General features: G+C 43.0%; 2 protein-coding genes across 7 annotated transcripts in view; one reads left to right on the forward strand and one right to left on the reverse strand.

Annotated features, from left to right (window-relative positions):
* Nucleotides 1-14,022, forward strand: part of LOC128825491 (adapter molecule crk) — a 152,673-nt gene that overhangs the window by 137,025 nt on the left and 1,626 nt on the right. For 2 of the 4 annotated variants that reach the window (XM_054008021.1, XM_054008017.1), the window contains one exon: nucleotides 1,503-2,477. Coding sequence is in view for 2 of the 4 variants with exons in the window: in XM_054008017.1 (XP_053863992.1) it covers nucleotides 1,503-1,555 (53 nt within the window). In the remaining 2 variants the exon portion in view is untranslated. Of the gene's footprint in view, nucleotides 1-1,502; nucleotides 2,478-13,358; nucleotides 13,546-14,022 lie in introns of those variants that run through there. The other 2 variants (XR_008442683.1, XM_054008020.1) reach the window with 2 other exon arrangements.
* The window catches only part of MYO1C (myosin IC), a 109,672-nt gene continuing 102,781 nt past the window's right edge, over nucleotides 7,132-14,022 (reverse strand). For all 3 annotated transcript variants that reach the window (XM_054008016.1, XM_054008015.1, XM_054008014.1), the window contains 2 exons: nucleotides 10,082-10,181; nucleotides 7,132-8,743 (listed from right to left, as the gene is read on the reverse strand). In XM_054008016.1, coding sequence (XP_053863991.1) covers nucleotides 8,717-8,743; nucleotides 10,082-10,181 — 127 coding nt within the window. In that variant the 3' untranslated portion in view covers nucleotides 7,132-8,716. The remainder of the gene's footprint in view (nucleotides 8,744-10,081; nucleotides 10,182-14,022) is intronic.

Consider the following 14,022-nt stretch of genomic DNA (forward strand, 5'->3'; position numbering starts at 1 on the left):
TACTGTTTTGCTCTTTAAATTGAGTTGATCTGTCATATAATTTTGTGTGTTGTTTTTTTGTTCACCATAAGCTATATCTTCCAAAATCTCCCTTACATTGTACCTAGTGCTAATCCTGGAGATGCCCTTTGCAGGCATTTTGATTGGAAGCCAAAAGTCATTTGACTGATCTGATTGGCTTTTACAGCAAATTGTGTGAATGGATAATCCTGTTTATATGTTGTCCCTGGAGGCAGAACTATTTCATTGTGGTTAAGAGTAGTTGTATAGAAACAAATCTACCTGAATTACTTCATCAGTTCATTTGACCCTTGCACATATTGCAGCACTAGCTTACATATGTTAAGACTTTATGTAGTTCCACTGGATTTCAGGAAAAGACAGACAGATGGCAAGCATGCTTCTATTGGGGAATGGGAGGGGACAACTAGTTTAGACCTCATTGGTAGGCAACAGTTTAAATGAAAAAGCTGGTTTTTCACTGCATGTTACAGCCCGGGTAAATAGCTCCAAACTAATTGGCATCAAACAAGAAGCATGGAGAGAATCTGCCTAAAATGTCATCTTTAATAACCTCAAGTCCAGGATTTTTGGCTTGTTTTCCTGCATTGGAGTTGCAAAGTTGGAAACTGTATTCGTATATACCAGTTTTGATTGGCAAGACTAATATACTGTGCAACTTCAGTGGAGTTCTTCTGCAAAATTGACTGTAGCACTGAGACTGAGGTGGCCTTCTCGTCACAGGAAGAGGCTTGCCTGGTATAGCTATCCCAGTGGAGATGCAGACATTACCGGCAACAGTTCTTTTGTCAGAATAGTTTATACTAGTTCCTTGAACAAAATAAGCTATATCAGCAAAAGGACCCTTTTTGCCAGTAGAACTGCATCTACACTTGGGCTTTTGCCAACATAGCTATGTTGATTGGGGATGGTGGATTTTTTTCCACACACCTAAATGAGAGCTATGCCACCTAAACTTCCAAATGTGGATCAGGCCTAAGCAAAATGAATGGCAGATGTTTCATTTTCTAAATACCAGTGTTTTAAACACCATTTCTTCATTTTAAGTCAACATTCTTCATTTTTTTAACAGTAAAAGTGAAGTTATTAGGGAAGTACGATTTGATGTGTTGTATGGTTGTAGTTGTCGCTAGGTTTGTGTTGATTTTCAGTTGTTCCATAATTTTATCTTGGCTGTGCCTTTTTAGAGAGCATATGTGCATCTTTTGATTGTCAGTTTATTGGTTCTTGGTTGACTCTGTCCTTCTAGCTGGGAATATGTACTAATAGCCTGTGGCATCAGTCAGTGTTTAAAAAACGTCACAAGCTTGGAGTGCAGAACTTTTTCCTTGGAAGGACTTTACATTAAAACTGGTTTTATAAATATGTTCTATATATGATTAAACTGCATGAAAACCGTCAATGTCAAGATGTTAGCAACTTTGTAGGTTTCTTGTATAGAAATGATGAAGCAGCTGACTACGTTTTTACACCTTTTGTAGGTGAAGAACAGAATAAAGAAGCGCTGCAGGATGTGGAAGATGAAAACCAGTGAGACACCATGGCCAACAAGAGAACCCATCTCTGACCACACCCACCCTCCCCAACAAATCCCTCAGTGTCACTCTGAGAACCACCAAATCTGACTTTTACATTGGGTCTCAGAATTTAGGTTCCTGCCCTGTTGGGTTTCTTTTTTTTTTTTCTTTTTTTCTTTTTTTTTGTTTTGTTTTTGTTTTTGGGTTTTTTGTTTTTGTTTTTTGTTTTTATACAGTTTAAAAGTTCTTAAAGGCAAGAGTGAATTTCTGTGGATTTTACTGGTGCCAGCTTTTAGGTTCTTTAAGACACTAACAGGACTGCATAAAGGTTTTTTCAGCATTACTGTATTGTCTTCTGCCAGATGTGATGATTATTATTAGAAGTGAATATTACATTTGAAAGCCATTAGACTTTTAGGGGAGAGATTTGTTATCGCACTGTAGGGCGCATGTGATGGCATTTTTCCTTTTTTATAATTGTTTAAACTGAATTTTATACCAGTGTTTAAACTTAATTGGGTGTTTAGCTTGAAGTTTCAGGTTGCATTGGAACGTTTATTGTAGTGATTTTACTGTTTAAAAAAAGTTTCCCAACTGCTGAAATGTTGCTGAAAAATTTGGTGCTGGTAACAGTTCAACAATCCGTGGCTGCTCATTCTTGCCTACTTTTTACTTTTCCTCAAAGCAGGTTAGCATTGAAGGTGGCATTGAAAAGCCTGCATGCGTGTTCAATATTTTTTTTTCCCTTCCCCATCCCTATTCCCCCTTCGCTCGCTCAACCTCTTTTGTTCAGTATGTGTAACTTGAAGCTAATTTGTACTACTGGATATCTGACTGGAGCCACAGATACAGAATCTGTATTGTTCTTACTGAAACACAGCATGGAATTAACATTAAACTTAAATAAAACAAACCTAAATTAAAAAATGCCAAATATCACTGTGAGTTCCTCTTTTATACTTGGATTAGAATTTAGCTAGAGTAGACTTTCATACATTACAAGTATCAGGAAAATTTGAATATATCAAAGGAGGGGGAGGGGTAATAGGAATAAAAATATATATCTGCAGGATAGCTTACATTTAAACACTAGTAAACATTTAAACACTGTATTTCAAATTTTTAAACTAAAATGTGATTCAGTAATGTTAACCAGCTGTGTCCCAGGATGGTTTGCTTTTTCTGGGTGAGATTGTCCCCTCAGCTCCACTTCACCTTCTGAGGAAGGGAGTAAGGTGAGAAAAGCCAGAGGCAAAAGGAAGGGTCTTTTCCTGGTCTCTCCTTGTTGGGACCTCAGCTGGTTCTGCAGATAGGATGTAATTTTTCCTCAGCCCAGCCCAAGTGGATTGCCTCTGCATGCCCTTTCTCCGTCCTGCCAGGCAGGTTGGGAGAGGATAGCTCCACTGGGTAAGAAGCAGCCCAGATTGGATAGGGTTCCACTTCAGGCAGGAAAAAAGAGGCAGCAGATTAGAAAAGAACATACTCTAGGGAAAGCAGCCCCATATCTATCTCCATGAGAGGAATGAAGTTGAAGGACAAAATACCAGATAGGAGGTCACTCCTGAGTCCTTACAACCCACACCAGCAGCCACACACCTCTTGACTGTGGAGCTCAGCTGCCCCTTGGCCTGCAGGTTGTGGATGGCGGGGACCAGACAGAGTATGGACAATATCAACACCAAAGAATGTGGTAAGGGACCTTTGAGCCCAGTTCCCTCTCCCTGCTGCCTCTTCTATACAGGTGCCCCCATACTGTTATCTCAGAGTGAGATTTCCAGGAGAGACACAGGTCTGACTGGCCCTTGTGGCTCCCACCCAAAGAGGGTTTAGGGTTAGCTCTAGCCCAGTGCCTACATTGAGAGACCCCATGGCAGAGGGAGACGAATAAGCCCATCTTCTTTGAGAACAGGAGAGCATTAGCCACTTGAAACATTTTCAGAGCATTGGAGTCCATTTTTTGCTCCTGCTGCTGAAGCAGGATGAGAAGGCAAACTGCCAAAGGGGAAATAGCGTAGTTTATCCTGCTCACCTTCACAGAGAATCCAATAGTAAAATAAATATATATTTATTTAAAAAAAAAAAAAAGGTGAGCTAGACTCAGAGTGAATTGTGTATTGTGAAACTATGCTCAGGAGGTCTGCAGCTGCCCCAGACAAAGGTTATAGCTATGTATCCAATATCATTCATGCTGGAAAGACTGAATAATGGGATAGGGATTTTATGCCACCCTTAAAGGACTGGGAAAATACCTGGTTGTGACCAACAGGAGCTGCTGATCACCATGTCCTAATGCCAATGTTCCCAGATTCTGTTGCAGGGTGTTGTCTCTACCACCTTCTGCCCCCAGCAGCTGCCTACAGAGAGATGAGGGACAGCAGGTTCAGCTGTGGAAGAACTGGCAGGTACTAAGGGGCCTCAGCCCATCACTTATTTTTTTCTACTGATCTCCCCTGATCTCCATATTATGAGGCCAGACAGTTCCTTAGTGGGCACCAGTCAGAATTTAACCTGATAGCCCCATTTATCTTCAGTAGTGAAAATATGCCTGGTGATCAGGGACTCGGTGGCCCTAAGTGGGGGAGATTTTTACCTGAAGTAGTGGTCTCCTCATTATACAGGCAGCCATGTCTAGCTAGATATTGTCGGCCCCCTCCTTCATAAAAACAACCATGATCTGTCATCTGACACCCTAGATTCCCCCTGAATGCTTTCACAAGCAATGCTTACATGGGTAGACAGAATTGCAAGTATTGTTCCTCAACCTTTTTCTAAGGTGGGGCGGGGAGCACAGGGCTGTTGTATGAAGGTTTTTGGATCAGATGATGCAAGTTCCGGGCCATCTTATTGATACGATGGTAACTATATGAAAAGAAGCTGAAGTTTTTCTGTGTTGTCAGAAAAATAAACTAACAAACCTGGATCCTGCCCGATGCTATAGAAAAAAATACAGGTCAAATGGCAAATTGAAGCAGCCCATGAAGTACAGGGGGAGAAAATACCTCCTTGCAAGTGTTTCCTAGAAACAAGTGCAGGGTCAGTAGCTGCTCTGTGGCCTCAGAACTATCTGCAGGTCTCCCACCAGCCCTTTCCAGAGTTAGAACATTCCTACATAAAGGCTGTCAAATGATTAAAAAAAATTAATTGTGATTAATCACACTGTTAAACAATACCAAATATTTGTCCATGTTTTCTACATTTTCAAATATATTGATTTCAGTTATAACACAGAATACAAAGTGTACAGTGCTCACTTTATATTTTTTGATTATAAATTTGCACTGTAAAGGGAAAGAGTATTTTTCAATTCGCCCAATACAAGTACTGTAGTGCAGTCTCTTTACCATGAAAGTTGAACTTGCAACTGTAGAATTGTGTTTAAAAAAAAAAAAAAAAAGTGCACTCAATGTAAAACTTCAGAGCCTACATGTCCACTGAGCCCTGCTTCTTGTTCAGCCAATTGCTCAAATAAGTTTTACATTTGTGGGAAATAATGCTGCCTGCATCTTGTTTAAAATGTCACCTGAAAGGGTGAGAACAGGCATTCGCATGGCACTGTTGTAGTTGGCATCACAAGATATTTGTGCCAGATGCATTAAAGATTCATATGTTCCTTCATGCTTCAACTACCCTTCCAGGGGACATGCATCCAATGCTGATGACTGGTTCTGTTCGATAACTATCCAAAGCAGTGTGGACTGACGGTGACATATTATTAAAATATGACTATGTAGATCATTGTTGCTACCACGGTTACAAAATTGCAACAAAATTATGGCATGTAAGTTGTCTGTGGAAAAGTTATGATTTGTTGAATGATTATGCTACTTGCATGCAATCATTTTTTTAATCTGAAGTTATGAATATTAACTACCTGTATTTCAAATGTTTGCTCCTGTGGTAACACTTACAAGATATTAAGCCAGCACATTGTTAATGAAGTATTCAAGATGATAGCTCATCAGCTAACACAGTGGCCCTGGAAGAAGCTTATCTACATCTAATGGACTTCCTGAGGATGTTCTAACTAGAGTATGGGTAATGGCCTCTGTTCTGACTAAGTGAAGCAGCCATAGACATGTGGTTTGCCCATCTCACTCCAAACTCCATCTTGTTACCTTTTAATTTTCTATAAACTAGCTTGACTTTAGTGTAGGCCTGGTCATAGTTGCAAAAAGACCTATACTGCTCATTGAGGGGATTTGATTATGTTGGAGTTACATCAGCAGGAGCATTTTAGTGTGTACACTGCCACTGTTTTGTCAACAAAACTGAATTGTAGACAAGGCCTAAGTTATGGTTTGGCAGCCTGTAGTGCTTCATCATGTAAGTTGCAATAGTCTATATGCCTGGATATGTAATGTTGCTATTGGCTGTACTAAAATGTGGATGTTGGTCAGATGAGTCCACTTTATTGAATGGGTCAGGTCATAAATACCCTGGCATCAATTTTTGTTGCATGCAAATTTTACTAGAAATTATTTTCTTTTTTCCCCAGATCATTGCTTAAAGCTAGTGACTAGTATTGGGCTAAGACCAGTTCATTACAGGACTGTATGAGAAATGTCTAAGCGAGAACAATGATCAGTTCACAATTACTTAAACTTTGGGTAACTGATAGTTCTTAAGCTATGAAACAAGGGCCTATGTTGATTTTTTTAAGAATGGTAACTTTTATCAGACTGTCTTGTATGAATGTCTGTTATGTCAGCACAATTACTTTTTATCATCTAAAAGGGTTAATCCTCCGTGCTTTAGTCCTTGTTTACAAGGAATGGGAGACTAAATTCTTTCACGTGGGAGGAGAAGCTTGCTTTTGCTAGCTATTATGAGCTCGTTATACTCAGAGTTAAAAGCACTGATGTTGGATATATCTTTAGTTAAGTGAAAACTACATATTGGAAATTCTGCTTTTCTAAAACTACTGTCTTACACATTTTTCACTCCTCATCCCACCTCTCCTCAGTTACAGGTTTTATGTTTCTCTAAGGCATAGGCTGAGGGTTTGTCTGCATCGTAGCATTTAGTGAAGATCCTACTTACAGTGCTTGGAGAGCTTCTCCCATTGGCATAGGTCCACCAAAGTGGCAGTAGCTACCTTCGGATCACTGTCTATAGCTGAGGGCATTAGATCAGTATAACTATTGCTCGGGCATGTGGACTTACTACACCACTCAGTCACAAATTTATACTGCCTTAAGTTTTTAATGTAGACCACAACTTAATCATCTGCATCTCTTCTTGGGTGCTTTGTCTCCAGCAGTCAAAGACCTGATAGGAATGGGTCAGAGGCAGCATTTATATTTGTGCAGTGTTGGTATGCCATGGCCCACAGCAGGGCTTGGCTCATTGGTGTTCTACTAAACTTATGCCCTTCCCAGTCACAGCATTACAAGGGGGAGTGCCACTACTGACCCAACTTAACTTAAGCTTCAGGCACAAGAAGTGTGCCAGCTGATACCTTCAAATGTTGTGCTTCTAAAAGTAAGAATTGTATTGGTTTTAGGGTAGTTGTTAACAATAAACACAGTGTAGTTCACATGTTGAATATCCTTTATATTTCTACTCTTAATAAACAACTAAACTAAACCCTCAGTTTTGTTTAAAAAAACGTTTATTTAGCAGACTTTAGAGATGATATCATGAAGTGTATACAGCATTAATACAGCACATACACTACAGCGTGTACAGCATTCCAGGCGTGATGCAGTGTTGATCTGAGAACACACAGAAGTAGGGGAAAAACACAGTATTAGATTGAGCTTCTTGCATCCCAGTTCCAGCATGTTTGGTTTTTTGAGCTTAATGTATACTTGCCACTGCCCCATGATTACAGATGGAATTATGGAGGCAAGTACATGGTGCCTTGCAGCCTATCTTTAGCAGTAGCCTGTGGAGGTTGCAGCTCACTGTGATTCTGCTGTTTACTAGAAAGCAGTTCACCTCCAAGCTTTTTCCTCCTAAATGTATGTATTTAAAAAAAACCACTTCATATTTAGCTCTATTTGCCTCAGTAGTGCTCTTCCTTCCTCTTACCCCCCTGTGCAGTTTTGGTGAATATTTTAACATACAGAGTTCACTCTTAGCTATAAAGTAAAATGCTATAGCAAGGATTCCACAAAGTGCAGCCACCATGTGGCCAAGCTGTTTCCATTTAAAACTCTGTTTGTCTAAGGGCTGTGTGTTTATTTTGAGACTGCAAATGCCTAACTCCCCCTGCCACTATGTAGGGATTTTACCTATGGCACTGCTGAATAACTGCAGCACATAGCAACTTGGGCAGAGAGCAGGGGTTTTAGGGGAGGTACATTTTTATAGCAGAACAGGTCACTTGTGAATCCTTCACCAGTACTACTAAGGCATATGGTAAGGGCCAAGAAACACACAAGGGCTCTTTCAGGCATCACATGGTGGTGGGGGAGCTGTATGTGTCTGCAAAGTCTTTTACATGCACATGTTAGGAAGGTGGGCATAAGAAACAGGCACTATAGCACAGGAAAGGGGGGAGGCAGGGTCCATATGAGGAAAGATGGGTGCTTTAAACGAGTACATTTGCTACATTACCTTCTGTAATTGTTTTTGAAAAGTCTCAAAAGTTCCCATAGAAGCTCTGCTTTTCTTAGTGCAACTCACCCAATGAGCTAAAAAATATTTACAGGGTTTTACTCATTTATATATGGCTTCTTAAGTTTTATACAAAGCAAAATTCTTCATAAATTGTTCTCTGATGATAAAGTCTGGCACTTTATTGAGTTGGCCAATACAGATCTGCCACTGTGTATTTCTTATGATCATGTATGTATCAGAATGGATCAGAAAAAGTTGGCAATTTCACTTCAGGGCTTGGTCTCTGCAGCAGTGACACCCTTAACTCCCACTGAGCCCAGCCATGTACATGAGTTTCCATGAGCCCCAGCTGTGAAAACAAACTCGGACCCATGCAGTTGCCAGTAAGAGGAGGGAAGAGAAGGTGCTTTTTTTTTTTTTTGGGTAGTTTCAGATAACATTTTCGTTTTCACTGTGTTTTGTGGAAGTGCAGTTCTTTGGTAACTATTAAGGAAATGAGCAAAGCAGCAAAAAAAAAAAAAAAAAAAAATCTGCAGGGAAGTACTTTCAACCACTGGTACAAAAGGCAATCCCGAGTGATGGAGGAACAGATCCTTTCCTGCTGACAAATTTTATCATCGAGAATTCAAACGAGGAGCAACCTGAGGAGAAAGTGGAATGGAAACAAAGATAATGTAAACGTTTTTAACAATTAGCCCATGAAGCTACCGCAGTCTGGACTGGAGTAGTAAAAGCAGCAAAGAGTCCTGTGGCACCTTATAGCCTAACGGACATACTGGAGCATGAGCTTTCGTGGGTGAATACCCACTTCGTCGGATGCACCCACAAAAGCTTATGCTCCAATACGTCTATTAGGCTATAAGGTGCCACAGGATTCTTTGCTGCTTTTACAGATCTAGACTAACACGGCTACCCCTCTGAGACTGGAGTAGTGTTACCCCATATGGGATGCAGAATAAATAAGAACTTGTCCTGATCTAACAAACTCAGACAGATTCTGTAAATCAGAAAGCAAACACACCGATTTGCCCATGCAGGAAGTCAGGGTTTCTTAAATCTCATCCAGACTCCCAAAAGTTTACCCCAGCAGTGTGGAACTTCACTGGAGGAAGATCTGCTTTGTTAAGCAGAGTCCACATAAAGTTGTTCTAATGGGCAAACACTAGTGTACAGTCCCATAGGGTTGAAATCATAAAATATTTTGGGATATAATCATAATGGATGCATAAGAGCAAACGGGCCTTGATGGGGCTATGGAAGATGTCCATAGCCCAGAAAAGGGATGCTGGTTTCAGTGTCCTGGCCAAATTCCAACAATTTTACTATGTAAATTCTTTTGTTTTATGTGAATAAGTAACTCCCCTCTCACTTGTCCTCCTCAAACCCCAATCTGTAGGGCTGCTAGCTCAGATGGTTCCACCTTAGGGGTGGGGTGGGGTGGAAAGTTATTTCCCTTCTGGGACTGACCTCTTGACCAGTCTGAAACTGGGATGGAGACTTTGGAACTTTTCCCTTTTAGATTCAGTGTGTTTGGACTTACCTCTGGCCTGCTGTGACAGGATAGCACAGGGGAACAAATCTGGAGGAGTATGACAAGTGGTTCTGTTCAAGCAGCAATATGGCTATTTCAGTCCCAGAGGGGAACTGAGATTGGGGTAAAGGATTGTTTCTTACTTCTGCTCTAAAATCAACAGTTTCTAATGTGGGTTTGGAACCGATAAGGTGGGAATATTGAACTGCACTACTAGAGGTAGAGAAACAGCCTAGCCAAGTCTGAACGATTTCTGGTAATTGCAGGAAAAGAGGTGTGCAGTCCTTAAACATCTCAGAATGGGAGAGAGGTTGGAATGCAAATGCTTCCTGTATTGTGTAGGGAACTATAAAGACAATCATAATTTAAAACCCACTTTTCTAAACACGTTTAGATTAATTACTTTCCTTCTTAAGCTGTGCAAACTCTTACGCCCAAAGACACTTACCACAGCAAGGTGGCCATTTTTGGCTTTGGCTATGAGCAGTTCAGATCCTGAAGTAAAGTCAATTATTCCTTCTTTGCCTTGCCCAATTGTAAATTTTATGCTGAAAGAAACAAAGGAAGAGTCCTCACATGATATCTTAGCTAAGTCCCAACTTGCTCACGAACAGTATAATTGTGTCTAATGCTACAGTACAATCAAATACTTCACAAAAAACAGTTACCTGCCTCTCATAACTATTGATGTGTTGCTCATGTCCATTCCATGTCAGGTGTATATGCTCATCACATGCACTGGTGCCTGAAGTTTTCCCCCAGTGGTATCTGGAGTCGCGCATGTATGCGTTGGTATAAGACACCGCTGTGCCCCTCCCCTCAGTTCCTTGATGCCGGAACTCCGACAGAGGGGAAGGAGAATACTCATGTCCATTCCATGACTCAACACATCTCAAAGAAAAATCAGGTACCTACCTTTCGTAATTGTTGTTCTTCGAGATGTGTTGCTTATGTCCATTCCAAGTAGGTGTGCGTGCGCACAATCGGCAGAAAGCTTTTCCCTAGCAGTACGCGTCGGGTTGGCTGTGGAGCACCCAGGAGTGTATATAGGGCCCTGCCGACCCGCCGCCTCTTCAGTTCCTCCTTGCCAGATCACGCCGACAGAGGGGAAGCGGGTGGGTCTTGCAATGGACATGAGCAACACATCTGGAAGAACAACAGTTACAAAAGGCAGGTAACTATTTTTTCTTCTTAGAGTTATTGGTCATGTCAATTCCAAGTAGGTGACTCCCAAGCGGTCCCCAGGAGGAGGGGGAGCACTGCTCTACCAAACGCAGCATCATCTCTAGCCTTCTGTCTGATAGCGTACTGCGACTAAAAGATGTCCTGGCTGGGGACCTGTGCTAGGAAGCAGGGCAGGAGTAACAGGAGGCACCCATCTCAATCCTCCTTCGGCCAGGGCCAGGGCTCAGCTAAGCAGCCTTCGAGCTCAAAGCCAAACTTTTGAAGGTGCGCCCGAGGATGGAACAACCAGTTCAATGCCAGGATCCTGCTCCTCCTTTTGTGAACCGTCTATCCCATTTCTACCATGCCAGGGCTCAAATAACCTCAGACCACTGGGTCCTGAGCATGGTAGAATTGGGATATTCTCTCCAATTCTGTTCCCTCCTTCCCTCCCACCCACCCACCCTCCCCATGTACAGGCCGAACCGGGACCATATAGATAGACTGGTCATGTTCTCTCCTCAGGTTCTCAAGTCCCTCCAGTGGTGGCTCGATCCACAAGCAGGCAGTGATCTAGGACAAAATTCTCTGAGAGGACATCAGGAAACCCTTCATCCTGTCAGCCTCCGCAATAAAAAGTTGAGTAGACCTGCAGAAGGACTTGGTTCATTTAAAGTAGGCCAGGGCACATCTGATGTTCAAAGTATGCAAACGCCTCTCCTCGTTGGAATTTTGTGGCTTTGGGAAGAACACTGGCAGGAAGATACCCTGACTGACATGGAACTGCGATACCACCTTTGCATGAAGGCTGGGTTGGGATGCAGTTGGACTTTGTCCTTGTAGAACACCGTAGAAGGGGGTTCTGAGGTCATGGCCTTAATTTTGGAGATTCGTCTCGCCGAAGTGATGGCTACGTGGAAGGCGACCCTCCACGAAAGATGTAAGAGAGTAGGAGGCAAGGGGCTTGAAGAGAGGACCAGTGAGCTTGGTGAGGACCAGGCTGAGATCCCATTAGGGAACCCGATCATGGACCTGCAGAAAGAGTCTTTCAAGGCATTTAAAGAATCTGATCATCCTTGGATGTGAGAGTGGAAAGCCGATATGGCTGCCAGGTGTACCTTGCCTGATGAGTGCCAGACCTTGGTGTTTTAAACGGAGCAGGTATCCCAGAATGAATTGTAAAGAAGACTGAGCTGGAGAAAAGTTCCATTCAGATGCTCAGCAGGTGAACTGTTTCTACTTATCCAGGTAAATCACTCTGGTGGAGGGTTTTCTGTTTTGTAAGAGAAGCTGCTGGGCCTGCATAGAGCAGGCCTTTTCCTCGAGGCTTAGCCATACAGCATCCATGCTGTCAGGTGCAGGGAGGCATGGTTCAGGTTCAGTAATTGCCTGTGGTCCCACAAGAGCAGATCTGGGTGGTTGGCAAACGTCCAAGGGGCTGCCACCGCTAAATCCATGAGCATGCCAAACCAATGCTGGCAAGACCATGCCGGGGCTATCATAATGACTTGTACTTTGTCTGTCGTGATCCTCAGGAGGACCTTGCTGATAAGTGAGATTGGTGGAAAGGTATATATCAGGTCGCCTGCCCATGACAAGAAAGGCATTAGATAGTGAACCGCTGTCAAGAACTGGCAGGGAGCTAATCTGGTGGCATTTTCTGTTTTGCCTAGTAGTAAATAGGTCCATTTGAGGAGTTCCCCACCTCTGGAAGATGGTCCTGATGACCTCTGGGTGGAGGGACCACTTATGGTGAGAGAAGAAGGACCCGTTGAAGCAATCTGCTGTTCAGCTGCTGATCATCTGTGTTCCGGACCCCAGGGATGTGCAAGGCTTCCAGAAGGACAGCGTGTTGGATACAGAAGCCTCACAGGCGAAGGGCTTCTGGGCAGAGGGCCAATGACCACGCTCCCCCATGCTTGTTGACGTAGAACATAGAAGCTGTGTTGTCTGTCAACGCTTGCACTACCTTGCCCGAGCGCTAGGGAAGGAATATTTCACAAGCTAGACAGATGGCCCTGAGCTCTCTAACATTTATATTTAACAATAGCTCCTGTTGGGACCATAAGCCTCGAGTCCTGAGGGACCAAGATGGGCTCCCCACCCCAAGTCCGAGGCATCTGACACCAGGGACACCATAGGCCATGGGGTTACAAACGGAACTCCTCTGGTTACATTGTGCGGGTTCGATCACCATGCAAAGGAGGTAAATATGTTTTAGAAGAAAAAAAAAAATTAGAAAAAATTTGCGGAGGAATTGTGAGGACCTTGTCCAAGTGATGCCTGACTGGGGAGTAGATGGATGTCAGCCACATCTGTAGTAGTCTGAGATGCAGTCTTGAATGCTGAATCACATAGGTGCACGCTGCCATGTGGCTTAGCAGGCTGAGGCATACCTGGGCTGTGGTGAGTGGATGGGTTGTGACTCGGGCAATCAGATCCGACATTGCTCAGAACCTGGCTTCCAGTAAGAAGGCTCTGGTGTGAGTAGAGTTGAGGACTTCTATAAACTCTATCCTTTTCACCCGCACCAATGTTGATTTTTGTTCATTTATCAACAGGCCCAGCGCTTGGCAGGTAGCTTGGACTACGGACCTGTGCTCTTGAGTGACCCTTGATGAGCCAATTGTCAAGGTACGAGTAAATTTGAATACCCTGACGTCTGAGGTAGGCTGTGCCCACTGTCATACATTTCATAAACACTCTTGGGGCTGTTGCTAGGTTGAATGGGAGCACTGCAAACTTGTAGTGCAGGGGTTCTCAAACTGGGGGTCGGGACCTCTCAGAGGGTCGCGAGGTTATTACATGGGGGGGGGTCGCAAGCTGTCAACCTCCACCCCAAACCCTGCTTTGCCTCCAGCATTTATAATGATGTTAAATATATAAAAAAGTGTTTTTAATTCATGGGATGGGGGGGGTCGCACTCAGAGACTTGTTATGTCAAAGGGGTCACCAGTACAAAAGTTTGAGAGCCACTGTGGTAGTGAGTCTGCCCGACTACGAATCGTAGGAGCCTTCTGTTCCTATGGAAAATAGAAAAGTTCACATCCTTTAAGTTGAGACGTACACGTCTCCAGGATCCAGGGAGAGGATGATGGAGGCCAAAGAGACCATGCAGAACTTCAACTTCTTGAGATATTTTTTGAGGCCTCGCAGGGCCAAGATTGGTCGTAGACCCCCTTTGGCCTTCAGTATCAGAAAGTAGCAGGAGTAAAACCCTTTCCC

This window comes from Malaclemys terrapin, chromosome 18, assembly GCF_027887155.1.
Source record: "Malaclemys terrapin pileata isolate rMalTer1 chromosome 18, rMalTer1.hap1, whole genome shotgun sequence".
Classification (NCBI taxonomy): domain Eukaryota; kingdom Metazoa; phylum Chordata; order Testudines; family Emydidae; genus Malaclemys; species Malaclemys terrapin.